The 15,130-nt window shown below is 39.9% G+C and overlaps 1 protein-coding gene across 1 annotated transcript; it reads left to right on the top strand.

Moving 5' to 3' along the window:
• Positions 1 to 597: 597 nt before the first annotated feature.
• PRPF38B (pre-mRNA processing factor 38B) lies at positions 598 to 12,036 on the top strand. Its single transcript, XM_030572379.1, has 6 exons — positions 598 to 975; positions 6,450 to 6,518; positions 6,828 to 6,979; positions 7,063 to 7,123; positions 9,860 to 10,083; positions 10,394 to 12,036. Exons 1-6 carry the CDS (start codon positions 691 to 693, stop codon positions 11,238 to 11,240), a joined length of 1,638 nt encoding a protein of 545 aa, XP_030428239.1. The 5' UTR covers positions 598 to 690; the 3' UTR covers positions 11,241 to 12,036.
• Positions 12,037 to 15,130: the final 3,094 nt, after the last annotated feature.

The following is a 15,130-nucleotide window of genomic DNA, read 5'->3' as shown; positions in this document are numbered from 1 at the left end:
ACTGGTAATTTCCAAATGTGCTACACTATTACAGTTTGTGGACTTAATTTATTAGAGGCTGCTGTTAAGAGGAAGCTTTCAGTTGAAAGGATTTTGGTTAGCAGCCCTTTTCATGGAATTACGTCCTAAAACCCCCAAGAGGGAATTTATTTCCCATTTGTTGTAGCCCTGGACTTCAGTGTATGCTCTCCACTGGTGCCAGAACCAGGGGCTCATAGCTCTTCACCCAGTTTGTTCTTAGGATAGGCCCAAGCTGCAGGAGACACGTCCTAGGCCGGAGAAAATCATTTCCTGCCAAGCTGGTTTCAAGCAAACGAAATGATTGCACAGCCCCTAAGAAAGCGACGGCTAAGGAGCGGGGAGAGACCCCGCCTTGCGCCTTCTCTACCGCTGCGAGCGGGGGGCCCGCGGAGTCACTCGCCTCCCTGACCAGGAGGGGCCCTAATTCTCAGCACAGGGAAACGGCGCCATCCCACCTCTCTCAGGACCGGGGGGTTTCTAGGGACACAGCGGCCGGGTCCCTGCGATTGGTCGGCAGTGCGGTCGGTCCCGGAAGACGAACTCGTCACTTCCGCAGGGCCCGCCATCTTGTTGGCAGTTAGTGGAGACAGCGCCCGGCTTGGCTACTCGCCTTTCGGTGCAGCGAGTCAGTCCCCCGCCCCGGCCGGAGCACTGAGCCGCCGTGGCACTATGGCCAACAACAGCCCCGCGGCAGGCGCCGGCAATTGCCAGCAGCAGCAGGCGGCCCAGCACCAGGCCGGATCCGTCCCGCCGGCTCAGCCTCCGCTGCAGAGCGGGGCCCCCAAACCGGCGGCCTCGGGCAAGCAAGGCAACGTGCTGCCGCTGTGGGGAAACGAGAAGACCATGAACCTGAACCCCATGATCCTCACCAACATCCTCTCCTCGCCCTACTTCAAGGTGCAGCTCTACGAGCTCAAGACCTACCACGAGGTGGTGGACGAGATCTACTTCAAGGTGAGGCCAGCGGGGGCGGGGAGGGCCCATCGTGGAAGCGGCTTGGGGCCTGGGCCGGCTGGCTCCCCCGAGGCCTTCCCGCTCGTCTGCGTGCTGCCCGTTTCCTTCGGGGGAGCGGCTGTGGTGCGGGACTGGGGCGCTTCCGGCCCGCGGGTTCCTCTCAGCCCGCCCTCGCTCCGGGTGGCGGGGTCCCCTTGTCCTTTATCTCGGCCCAGCAGTGAGCGGCATCCACCTTCCGTGCGCGTGAGCAGAGGAGGGCAGGGCCTGCGCCTAGCTGGGCTCAGTGGAGCGTTCCGGTGCTGAGCGGAATGGTGGGCGCGGGGGCTGTCCGCGCTGCGGGGGTGAAATGGCCGCTCGCAGCCTCTCCTCAGGGCCCGGGGAGCAGGGATCCGCGGCCTTCCCGCACGAGGGCGCGTGGAGCCGAGCCCGTGAACACGGTGAGTAGGAAGCTTTAAAAACCATGTGCAGCGGTTGAAGCACGAGCGCCCGTCTCCGGAAGGGAGCCTGTCTGCTCAGTGCGCAGAGCATCGGAATCTCCTCAATTTGTGCCGCGGGCCACGGCCAGCCCCCACCACCTAGCGATTGCTAGTACGTTGTACTGCTGGGGTGTAAAAGGGATGGCGGTGCCAGTCACTGTTCCCAATAGGAGCTTGCATGTGGCCTTCCTCTCCAGTTAGAGATTGGGGCATCCAGGTATTGAAACGAGATCAGCGTATAGTGCTGCTGTTGGCATTAGTCTGGCTGTGCTGGGGAGATAAATGAACTCCTCGGTGCATCCTTGTCTCAGTTCTTGTTTCGTTAGCAGGATTGAATCAGTCTTGCTGCGAGGCTTCCATCAAGCCAGGGTACCAGGTAGAGGTATGCAAAATTAATGCTCATCAACAGAATTACATGCATTGTCCTGCTAATGTGTACAAGTTTAGGGTTATTTAGGCCATTGTTTTCAGTCATTTGTACTCTGGAAAATATTGATGCTTCTGGCATGTATTGACCGTACTCCTCATTTCCGTTGTCACTAAGTGGGTGTAAATATATTTGGAAATAAGCTTTATTACTTTCTTGCTTGGCTTAAAACATTATTCATAGGTAAGTCCATTGCTTAAAGAATAGTGTTCTCAAAAGTGATTGTGTAATAATAGCTGTATGCGATTCCATGTTTGTGTCTCGATTATTTCTGTATCAAGTTTGCTCAGTTTATTGGTTAAAGAGGATGGCATTTTCCATTAAATGCTAGAGTGCTGTTAACTCAACCTAGTCTCTTGAGAGTCAAGATGGACTCTTTCCTTATCATGCATAATTTCCAGTAACACACATTTTGGAGGCCAGATTATTGTTCTCAATTACATGTGTTACTCATTACAGTCAGTGAGATTGCATAGGAGTAATCAATTGAGATTCAATAAACCAATCCTGTTGATGCGAAAGAAGTAACAGCCCATTTCACTTTCCTGGAGCTGTGTTGATAGTGTAGGACTAATGGAAGTGAAAGGATGTAAATAATATTTTTGTCACCTACATTGAGATTAAATACTGAATAGCATATCTGAAATGAGAGAGTGTTGTTTTCCATAGTCACATTTTAGATATATTAAAAATATTTTAAAATTAGTACATACGAATTGCTTTGTACTAAATTAAATACTCTCTAAAGTTTAATTAGAGTAGTTGAAATAGTTTGCATATTCATGTTGAAAAGAGGGTGTTCTGTAGTTTTGGGCCGTTGGTCATTATTTAACTTCAGTCTGTGTAATCCTTTAAAGGAAATATATTTTCCATTCTTCTTTAAAAAAAAATCTCTAGTAGATTAATTTGACACACAGAAATGGGGCTCCTGATATTTAAAAACGTTTAGATGTTTATGGCATAGAGGTTCTTAGTTGGATTGAAACTAACAGAATTCTTACCTGGTATTTACATGTAAAGTGGGTGTGATTAAAAAGGATGTTTTTTGTGGATGAAACACTGGGGCGCAGTAGATTGGGCGCAAAAGACTTAGATTTAATTCTCTGCTTTGCCATGCACTTTCTGAGTAATAGTGGTCACATCAATTATGGCCCCATTTTTCAGAAAAGTTCTATTCCCGTTTTGGCACCAAAATAGTTAAAAATTTAAGATTTCATCATGTTGAGTGCTAAGCTATTGGCAAAACTGACCGGGAGTCACTCTCTGAACTACTGGCTGTTGAGTACTACTCAAAATCTGGCCTCTGTTTAGATGCCCAAATTAGTTAATTTTAAAATCTATCCCCTAATATGTGTGTGTTTCAGTTCCGCACTGTAAACTGGTGCACCTCCTTTCTCCTACTGTTTTAGACATTTAGGTACTGATCCTGCACACACTCAACTTTAGGCACTCTGAGTGGTCCTATCAAGTTAAGCACATGCATCGGGATCTGGACTGTCTCCTACTATGTGTTTGTACAATGCCTAGCACAGCGGGGCCCTAGTTTTGGTTGGGGCCATTAGCCACTACAGTAATATAAATCAAATTTGAAGTACATCTTTTTCTGTACAGTGTTTATTATTTGGTTCTTGTCCTTTGACTGAAAAGAGAACTACTTTATTCAGCCCATTAGTGCCTTGCTGTGTGAGATAAAAGGTACAATTCACAGTGAATAATATGAAATATTCTTTGGGTATAATTTATATGGTACTTGGTATTTTTGAGCTCTTCAAATGTGCTGCTGGTAATATGTAGGCTGTATGTGATGAAGCAGGTTGAATGGGTTTTCATATTATTGGTATGAGACAAGTTGACATTTTTAGCAGGATAACTACTGTCAGCAGTAATTTAGCTGTTTGTAAGATAAACCTTGGACGACTTCATTGGATTTCAGCATGCTTTATGCAAGTATTCAAAGTTTTATTTCACAGGTTCTCTTAAATAATTCTGAGTAGAGCTGTCGATTAATCATAGTTAACTCATGATTAACTCAAAAAAGTTAATTGTGATTAATCACACTGTTAAACAGTTACATACCAATTGAAATTTATTAAATATTTTTGGATGTTTTTCTACTTTTTTTTTCAAATTTATTGATTTCTATTACAACACAGAATACAAAGTATACAGTGCTTTATATTTTTTTAATCACAAATAAACAAAAGAAATGGTATTTTTCAGTTCACCTAATACAAGAACCGAAGTGCAATTTCTTTATCATGAAAGTGCAACTTACAAATGTAGGGCGTTTTTGTTACATAACTTCGCTCAAAAAAACAAAACCATGTAAAACTTGAGAGCCTCCCCGTCCAATCAGTCCTACTTCTTGTTCAGCAAATTGCTCATACAAGTTTGTTTACATTTGCAGAAGATAATGCTGCCTGCTTCTTGTTCACATTTGTCACCTGAAAGTGAGAACAGGTATTTTCATGGCACTATGGTAGCTGGCATTGCAAGATATTTACTTACCAGATGCACTAAAGATTCATATATCGCTTGATGCTTCAACCACCATTCCAGAGGACATGTCTCCACGATGATGACAGGTTCTGCTCAATAACTATCCAAAGCAGTGAAGCCAGATGCATGTTCATTTTCATCATCTAAATCAGATACCACCAACAGAGTGTTGATTTCTTTTTCTTTTCTTTTCTTTTTTTTGGTGGTTCGGGTTCTGTAGTTTCCGCATCAGTGTTGCTCTTTTAAGACTTCTGAAAGCATGCTCCACACCTCATCCCTCTCAGATTTTGGAAGGCACTTCAGATTCTTTAATTTTGGGTCAGCTGCTTTAGAAATTTTACACTGGTATCATCTTTGTGTTTTGTCAAATTTGCAGTAAAAATGTTCTTATAATGAACAGCATGTGCTGGGTCATCATCTGAGACTGCTATAATATGAAATATATGGCAGAATGAAGGTAAAACAGCAGGAAACATACAATTCTGCGCCAAGGAGTTCAGTCACAAATTTAATTAAAAAAAAAAAAAGAGTTAAACGAGCGTCATCAGCATGGAAGCATGTCCTCTGGAACAATGGCCAAAGCATGAAGAGGCATATGAATCTTCAGCGTATCTGGCATGTAAATATCCTTCGATGCTGTGCAAATGCCTGTTCTCACTTTCAGGTGACATTGTAAACAAGAAGCAGGCAGCATTATCTTCTGCAGATGTAAACAAACTTGTTTGAGCAATTGGCTAACCAAGAGGTAGGACTGGTTGGACTCACAGGCTCTAAAATTTTAAGTTGTTTTGTTTTTTGATTGACGTTATATAACAAAAAAACCCTACATTTGTAAGTTGCACTTTCATGATACAGAGATTGCACTACAGTACTTGTATGACGTGAATTGAAAAATAATGTTCTTATTTTTTACAGTGCAAATATTCATAATAAATATAAAGTAAGCACTGTACTCTCTGTATTCTGTGGTGTAATTGAAATATATTTGAAAATATAGAAAACATCCCAAAATATTTAAATAAATGTTATTCTGTTTAAAAGTGTGATTAATCGCGATTAACTTTTTAAAGCCGTTGACAGCCCTAATTCTGAAGTGTCAAGTGAAGTAAAATTTTACCATTTTATATTTGGACCCTAGCATTACACAGCGTCAATGTAAGACCTGTGGATTTTTGTCTTCCAGTTTCTGAACCAGGTAGTGGAACTGACCCATGTTAAATTGATGTTTATAAATTTATTTACCTATGTAACCAAGTGATTACTCCCTCTATGAATTGCTCAATTTCTAATGTAACTTGAGCAGATCTTTGTGTCTGACTCTCATTACAACAGTCCAAGGACAGTAATGGTCAACTTAGTTCTAGCACTGATCATCTAATCTTGTTTTAAGATGTACTTATACTATGCTAAAACCTTTCATAAAACTAAATCTGCCATTATTGTTTAGTATGGAGAGCAGGTCGTTATCTGAGAGAATCATCACAAACTACAAAAAAGCCATTAGCTTTTTAGATTAAAATATTGCAGTTCATAGTTGTTTGTTCTCATTGTCTTAGATTTAGGTTATAATAAGGAGAAAATAAGAAAATATTAATCTTATTAAACTGCATAAGTAGTGGAGTATGTACCCCATAGTCATGTGCAGTAAGTACCACAGACTAAAATGCTCTATTAACAAGGGCAATGGTAATACTATGTTTAAGTGTAATTACTCATCACTGACCATAGTAATGATTGTTTTTATCTCCAGATAAATACTTGGAGACTGCAGTGCAATATAAAAACAGTTACCTACTTTGACTTTTTTTTTTTTTTTGAGCTTTTGAGGAAAGATTATTAAAATCTTGGGTAACGTGGTCACAAAAAGACCAGATATTTTGTTTGTTTGCTGAAGTATCCAGCTTGCCTTTAATTTGGTATGAATTGATGAGCACTACTGAATTGGTTTAGGAAATTTTTTTTATGAACTTAACTGTATTTATTTGGGCATGTCATGATTGTTTTATGTACTTGTAGGTAATCTGTGAAGATAAATGTGATGGCTGTGATAGTAATCTTTTTCACACTTTCAGGTTACACATGTTGAACCATGGGAGAAAGGGAGCAGAAAAACAGCAGGCCAGACAGGGATGTGCGGAGGGGTAAGTAGAAGTACGTGCCTTCTTAAATACTTTTGTGTGGTAAATAATCACCTTTGAAATATCCCAGTCTTGTCTACACATGAGACTTGAATATTGGATCAGAATGTAGATGACATATTTCCAAATTACAGAGGACTGAGATACCCCCTTTGCCTCTGAAAGTTTTGAGTTTGGGGAGGCAAGCAGTATTCTTGCTTTTCTCCAATGGAAAAGCTTAATTATTCTTCTTCTGCCACTGAAAATCTGGAGTAATGTTTTAGCGACTGTCTGTGTTAAACATCTGATATATCTTTTTTTCTGTCACTGAAGGTGCGAGGTGTTGGAACTGGAGGAATTGTGTCTACAGCTTTTTGCCTGCTATACAAATTATTTACTCTGAAACTCACTCGTAAGCAAGTGATGGGCCTCATTACACACACAGATTCTCCGTATATTAGGGCTCTTGGATTTATGTATATTAGGTGAGTAGCAATGTATTTAACTATAAACTGGTTTAATACACAGAAAATTGTATTAAATTTACACATTTTCTTTGTGCTTCAAGGTACACACAGCCTCCTACTGATCTATGGGACTGGTTTGAATCGTTCCTTGATGATGAAGAGGTATGTCGGCGAGGGTAATAATTCATTTTCTTTTGTTTCCTTTCATGCTGCTTTTTTAGATTAAAAGTTTTGATATATTTTCCTGTAGTTTGAGCATCTTTATGTTGTGATTTTCTTTTAATTTAATTACACTAATGGGGGGAATGGGTCTGATCCGGAAACAAACTTTTTGTTTTTTGTGTTCAAAAGATTTAATTGAATTTTCCGCTGGCTAAGACTAGTGATCATTTTAAACTTTATGACATATGTTAGAAACTGATGTGAAAACAGTTTAAAGAAATTCTTTAAGGTGAGACCTTTGGGCTGCATGGTTGTGTCTCTAATGGCTTTATACTCTATACTGTTACACATTTTTTAAAAAAAGGAGGAGAGAAAAGGATATGTTAAACAGACCACAATAAATAAGTGTTTATGGCCAGGACTTTAAAAAATGCATTTGAAAGATTAGGCTCCTAAATGTATGTATTGTGTATTATTGAAAAATGTAATCTTGTACTTCTAATGGAAAGAGGTGTGTGATTGGGATCAACAATTTTACAGCAAAACTTTATCGGCTCATTTCTGTGGCTATTATATCCCAAGTCACTAGAAACTAAACTACACTAACCAGAAGTGAGCAACTTAATTACTGGATAGGGTGGTGCTACCTTTACTTGTCTGAACATTGATGTTGATCCATGGAGTAACGAGGAAATTTTAAGTGCTAAATTCCAAACTCCTTCAGTCAAATGGATTGCAGTGTGTTATGGGAATTATTGTTGTCTCTTATCCCAAAATTCCTGGCTAGAGAAATTGAGTGGGAGCATACGTAACACATTTCTAGGTTAGAGGATTTTAAATACACAATCCTCAAATTGCAGTAATATGTAGTGTATACTGAGTTTGAGTCTAAAGTTATTTACTAGATTTAAGAACATGTTTTCCTTGACTGGTTGAGACTAACACCCTGTATTACAAGAAATATCAAACTTCATGTTTACAGAAAAGCCCTATTTTTTAATAAAAATGCAGTGTAATACATACGCATGACTACAACGCAGTATATTTATTTTACACAGCTACTTTCATACTAAGCATCAAATACTGTACAAAGGAGACATTTGTTAATCCAGGTAAACCTGTGTTATTGTATATTTGTAATGTGATCAAAATATTCCTTAATTAAGAATTCAGCTGTGGGGTGGTCGCATAATTCATAGTTACCATTCCTTCTCCCTCTCCCTCCCTCCCTCCCCCCAAGTGGGTACTGCTTTATAGAAATATAGTTTAATGTTCATATCCAAAAAATTAAAGTGCTGCCTTGTAACTTTTTTGGGGGAGGCTTCAATTCCAAAGTCCTACAAGCTACTTCCTTCATAGGACAAGTTGAACAAGAAAATGAATGAACTTGCAGGCCTTAATTGGTGTCTTTACTATTAAAGACCCTACTTTTAGTTTATACATATGACATACTACACAATTTTTGCTCTAATATTTTGAATAGCAGCATACATTCCTGTCTCCTATCTCTCCAAAACTGTATGTTAGAGAAAGCATTAGAACCAGTCTCTCTCTGCCATTTCCCTAGGACTTCTGTATGTAGGAGGAAGTACTTAGAGCTGTTTCATATGCATTTTCTTTGGCCAGTGTTGCACAAACTCATTTAAAGATACGGCAGACATTTATAAGAAGAATAATTTTAACCTCTAAAGTTTTTACTCTGGTCCATAAATCTAATATGTTGAAGCTGTTCAACATTGTCACACTTTCCTGTAACAGAAGGCCTCTTTCTGTTCCACGGTTATTTTTCTAAATGCTTCTAATGTTGTTCTGTTTAACCATGTAGATACTCGCAAGGTGCTACATATAAGCTAACTCATTGTTTTCTTCTTTAGATCTCTGTGCAACGATTATATTTGGAAATACTGTATATCTGAACACTTAAATGTGTGTGAGTGCAAGCAGTTTTACATTTAGATTTTCTCTTCATGTTTAGATAACAAATCTCACTTTCCTTGTGTGCTTGCACTATAGGTTTGGGACTTGACAATAGCTGACTAACATGTCCTGAGCTGTGAGAGGGCATAGCAAGAAGGCCTTCATGCGGTAATGACCCTTTTCAGAGACAATGGTCATCATGGATTATGCGTTTCCAATTATTTGTTCATTTATTTATTTTTTTACATATTTCTAAATTAGAAACCTCACTGCTTCATGGCAGTTGGTTTGCTATTGCTTCCAATTTTGTTAGGACGCCATTTTGTATTACAACTTTCTATATGATCATTTATAGACAGGAAGCGAAGTAGTTCTTATGTGGATAGACCACAGTGTTGGCTATCACTGTGTACCATCATGCACCTATAAAATGAGGTATTAAATGTAGTCTTACAAAGAAATTCTCAGTTTTGTAGCATTTAAATAAGATACAAGATGATTCCATTCAACTAGACAAAGTAAGAGGATTACACCTTAATCTATTCATTGAGACAGTCCCTTAACATCCAGATGGCTGCAGGCTTACTATGGACCTGCATGCATGTGTGTTAAGTCCCATTCCCTGTCTGTAACAACATTTATTGCCAAATCCAAAGGGTACAAGAATTGGAATTTTTTCTGGAACATTTATTAAAGTGTGAAACAAGTAAATTTTCGTAATTATGAGACTTCAAGATGGCAATAAATATATCAGCATTTGTTTAAAATAATCAAAGAACTGTTTTGACGGTCAGGATATTTTTCCTTTGTGTTTTGTAGGACCTGGATGTGAAGGCAGGTGGGGGTTGTGTTATGACCATTGGGGAGATGCTTCGTTCCTTTCTTACTAAGCTCGAATGGTTTTCAACATTGTTTCCAAGAATTCCTGTTCCAGTCCAGAAAAACATTGATCAGCAAATAAAAACCAGACCTAGAAAAATCAAGAAGGATGCCAAGGAGGGAGTGGAAGAAATAGACCGACATGCAGAGCGTAGACGTTCAAGGTTATACATTATCTTTTCAAAATAGTGCAATTGTAAAAGCCAATATCTAGTGCCTTACACTTTGTATTATCAGAAAAAATAGTGTCCTACCTTTGCTGGGACAACTAATGTTTCTAAACCAATCAATCAAAATTGTTGGTTGATGGTAATACTAATGAATAAAATAAAAAATTATATTGAAATAAATGCATAATGTTTGACAATTAAGGGTAGCATGTGGAACGGGAAGATTCATAAAACACAATCTGGAAAAATCCAGAGAGCTCATTGTTGAAAATTTCAACTTGTAAATCCTTTATTTTTAATGTAGGTCTCCAAGAAGGTCTGTGAGCCCCAGGAGGTCTCCTAGAAGATCCAGAAGCAGAAGTCATCATCGGGAAGGCCATGGATCATCTAGTTTTGATAGAGAACTAGAACGGGAGAGAGAACGGCAGAGATTAGAACGTGAAGCTAAAGAGAGAGAAAAAGAGAGGCGAAGATCACGAAGTACTGATCGTGCATTAGAGCGGAGGCGAAGCAGAAGCAGAGAGAGACACAGAAGCCGTAGTCGAAGTCGTGATAGAAAGGGAGATAGAAGAGACAGGGATAGAGAGCGGGAGAAAGAAAATGAACGAAGCAGGAAAAAAGATAGAGACTATGATAAGGAAAAGGGTAATGAAAGAGAGAGGTCAAGGGAGCGGTCAAAAGACAGGAAAAGTAAGGGTGAAATAGAAGAGAAAAGACACAAAGATGACAAGGATGAAAAGAAGCACAGGGATGATAAGAGAGATTCCAAAAAAGACAGAAAACATAGCAGAAGTCGAAGCAGGGAGAGGAAGCATAGGAGTAGGAGTAGAAGTAAGAATACAGGTAAGCACAGTAGAAGCAGGAGCAAGGAGAAATTAAGTAAACATAAAAATGAAAGTAAAGATAAATCAAATAAACGAAGTAGAAGTGGAAGCAGAGGAAGAACCGATAGTGTTGAAAAGTCCAGAAAACGAGACCACAGTCCCAGCAAAGAGAGATCCCGAAAGCATAGTAGAAGCAAAGAACGATCCCTTAAACGTGATCACAGTGATAGCAAGGACCATTCAGACAAACAGGATTGTCGAAGGAGCCAAAGTACAGAACGAGAGAGCCAAGAAAAGCAACATAAAAACAAAGATGAGACTGTGTGAACTCAATGAAAAGTGGATCACATTGAATCCTATAAATCTTTGATTAAATCCTGCTTATTTTTTTCTTAAAGTTGAGATTGTGCAGTAGTTGAGCACTCTTTTTTCAACCTCCCTCTAGGCTGCAGATTGTCATTTCCTATGTTAGGTAGGGAAGTGCCTTTGTAATCCCATTTGATGCATTGATGGTTTCAATCCATGTGTTTAGTTTAATTCATAATACAAAGATTGTTCTTGCATTTTTATTGTTCAGATGTTTCTCAAATGTACAGTCTGTACATATGTCCTGAAAATGTTTTAATTCCTTTGGTATGGTTGCCATGTTGGTTAAATTTGTATAAGGCAATAAACTGCCACTAATTCTACTTTTGTTTTGTAGATGTGGAAGTATGGTTTATATCTAGAAATTAGCATGGCTGTGCTTTGCATAATAGTATGACAGAAGCTTTGGGGGTGGGTCTTGATTATGTATTATAGCTCAAATATTTATGTGCATATGATGTACACAAGGGCTGAAGACTTAGAATTAACTTGTGTCCATTGTATCTACTGTCTTGGAAAGCTTTTTAAAATGTATTATGTTTTAATCCCCAACAAAGTGTTATATTTAGAGTAGGTTTTCAAGCAGGTAGCAATTTTTAATGCAGGGATTTAGATTATGCTATGGCTTATTTAGTAACCCTCTTAGAAATGCTACCTCAGAGGGACACTGTTAAGGTTGGTAAGCATGTACCATAACTACCTATGCATTTTTTCTTTCCTGTTTAAAAAGTCCATGTAAATTTGCTCTTCTTTTAAACACTTTCTTCAGTTTGTTTTGATTTAAAAAAAAAAATCAGTGCTGTCAACCTGTCATTCATCATAATCCTAGGCTAACAAAGGTGTGTGAGAATGGAGGAGGGAGGTAGGAAGGAGAATTTTTGCCAAGAAACACATTTGAGTTTCAGGCTTCCAAAGCATTTTTATAAATGAAAAACATTTAAAATAAGAGACCTTGATAGTGTCCTTTTTTAATTCATAATGTTTTCTACAACTACTAAAGATTGCTGTTCTGAGCTGAAAATTTCATCTCCAGCAGTGGGAAAAGTAAATAAGTTTTTAAAACAGGTTAGCTAGTAGGAGGTAATAGCAAAATGCACTATTGAAAAATCATATAATAAAAGTCCAGTTCTGCTTGATAGGTTGTTCTTATGAGTTGTACATTGAGTGAGGAGAACCATGGGTCTGGAATAAACACTGGATTAACTTCCTTTGTGCTGGGTGTCAGCTTTTCCCAGTATGTTCAGTGCTATTTGAAAAGATGTATGTGTGGATTTCTATATACCTTGATCTAAAGAGAAATGGTACTATGTATGGACCAGGACTTCAAAGTAGTAGGTCAACATATAAAGACTAACCAGGTTAAACTCAGGGTTTAAGATGGTTGAAAGGTGGATCATTTGTGGTCTGAATGACCTGAAGATGAAAAAAAATGAGGTTTGTCACCCCTCCCCCCCTTTTTTGCTTTTGTATGATGTAGCACTTCTAGGTATTAAGTTTAAACAAGTGTTTAATACGATCACTTTCCCTCTCCTGTTCTTACTTTCATAGTATATGTCAATAAATCTAATTGTTAATTTACTGTAGTAAAACAACTTTCTAGTTGTATCTGATCTTGCAGAATAAATAGCAAATGCCTGAATTACTAAGGCAAAAAGAAAATATTTTGGAGAGGAAAAAAAATCAGCTCATTTCTGTATTAAAGAAGCAATGGTAGCACAAGCTCAATTCACCACCCTCCCCCGCCCCTTTTCTGGTCACCTTTAATTCTAAATGTATTGTTAATCTTCCTGCTTTTCGCCCCAGGAGCAGAGAAACACTTTTTTAGTATTGAGGTGCTACTCCCTTGTGTGATTTTTTTAATTTAGATCAATGGTAATTGAGTTTGAAATCAGAGTTTGAGGAGAGACTTGTATGGGTGTAAGAGTATCCACTGGAATAGAAAACCCAGACTGCTGTTGCCCTCTATCTTGATCTCTTGCTTTAAAAACAAACAAAAAAACATTTGAGGCTTTTTATCAGAAAATGTATAATCAGCATCTTATTTGCAGTTTTGATTACTTTGATTCTATTTGCTTTATGGGGTGAGGGGCTAGCAGCAAGATAGAAGATAGTTCAGAGACTTGGCTTTAAATGATTGACTACTACTCTTTTGTACTGATCTCAGTAGTTGCCTGGGGGTATGTCTACACTACGGGGTCATTCCAATTTTACATAAACCAGTTTTTAAAAACATTGTATAAAGTCAAGTGCACGTGGCCACACTAAGCACATTATTTTGGCGGTGTGCGTCCATGTACCGAGGCTAGCATTGATAGCCGGAGCGATGCACTGTGGGTAGCTATCCCATAGCTATCCCATAGTTCCTGCAGTCTCCCCCGCCCATTGGAATTCTGGGTTGAGATCCCAATGCAAAAACAGTGTCGCAGGTGATTCTGGGTAAATATCACTCAATCATTCCTCCGTGAAAGCAACGGCAGACAATCATTTCATGCCCTTTTTCCCTGGATTGCCCTGGCAGATGCCATAGCATAGCAACCTTGCAGCCCGTTTAGCCTTTTGTCACTGTCAACATATGTGTACTGGATACTGCTGACAGAGGCGGTACTGCAGTGCTTCACAGCAGCATTCATTTGCCTTTGCAAGGTTAAAGAGACGGTTACCAACTATAGCACTGTTTGCAATTGGAAATTGGCGATGACGGTTATCAGTCCTTTTGTACTGTCTGCTGCTGTTATGGGTGCTCCTTGCTAGCCTCGTTGAGGTCGGCTGGGGGACGCATGGACAAAATTGGGAATGACTCCCCAGGTCATTCCCTTTTATGTTTTGTCTAAAAGTAGTCCTGTCTAGAATATGGGGCAAGTGTACTAGAGAACCAGAGAGCACAGCCACTCTGGGTCAGAGCCCCAGAGATCCCTCAGAAATGATACCGTTTTAGGGGGTGCTCCTGCAACAACTCCACCCGTTGCTTCCCTTCTTCCCCAACTCTCCTGGGCTACTGTGGCAGTGTCCCCTCCATTTGTGTGATGAAGTAATAAAGAATGCAGGAATAAGAAACACTGACTTTTTAGTGAGATAAAATGAGGGGGAGGCAGCCTCCTGCTGCTATGATAGTCCAGGCGATACAGAATCTTCATTAGACATGAAATGAGGGGGCTGATGGAGCTCAATCCCAGTTACTATGATGAGGACGGTTTTCAATCCTTTTGCACCGTCTGCCGGGAATGACCAGGAATCTTTCCCATTGTTACCGAGGCCAGCCAGGAGCACTCACGGGATGATGACGGTTTTCCACCATTTTGCATTGTCTGCCATCAGGAAAGGAAGGGGAGAGGATGCTGCACCGTGTCTACCAGCAGCGTGCAGTAGACATACGGTGACATTGAAAAAAGGCGAGACAGATTTTTTTCCCTTTTCTTTCATGGGGGGGAGGGGGTAAATTGATGAGATATACCCTGAACCACCCGAGACAATTTTCTGACCCTTTAGGCATTGGGAGCTGATCCAAGAATGCAAATGGTTTTCGGGGACTGTGGGATAGCTGGAGTCCTCAGTCCCCCCTCCCTCCACGAGCGTCCATTTGATTCTTTGGCTTTCCGTTATGCTTGTCATGCAGCACTGTGCTGAGTCCCTGCTGTGGACTCTGTATCATAGCCTGAAGATTTTTTTCAAATGCTTTGGCATTTCGTCTTCTGTAACGGAGCTCTGATAGAAAAGATTTGTCTCCTAATAAAGCGATCGGATCCAGTATCTCCCGTATGGTCCATGCTGGAAGCTCTTTTTGGATTTGGGACTGCATTACCACCCACGCTGATCAGAGCTCCACGCTGGGTAAACAGGAAATGAAATTCAAA

Source organism: Gopherus evgoodei, chromosome 8 (genome assembly GCF_007399415.2).
Source record: "Gopherus evgoodei ecotype Sinaloan lineage chromosome 8, rGopEvg1_v1.p, whole genome shotgun sequence".
NCBI lineage: Eukaryota > Metazoa > Chordata > Testudines > Testudinidae > Gopherus > Gopherus evgoodei.
Note: the sequence above shows the minus strand (reverse complement) of the source record. Positions and strands in the feature narration are given on the sequence as shown.

Coding starts and splice junctions, on each gene's coding strand:
- PRPF38B (XM_030572379.1), top strand. CDS start 691: ATGGCCAACAACAGCCCCGCGGCAGGCGCCGGCAATTGCCAGCAGCAG. Junction 6,980..7,062: donor CTTGGATTTATGTATATTAG/GTGAGTAGCAAT, acceptor TTGTGCTTCAAG/GTACACACAGCCTCCTACTG. Junction 7,124..9,859: donor CGTTCCTTGATGATGAAGAG/GTATGTCGGCGA, acceptor TGTGTTTTGTAG/GACCTGGATGTGAAGGCAGG.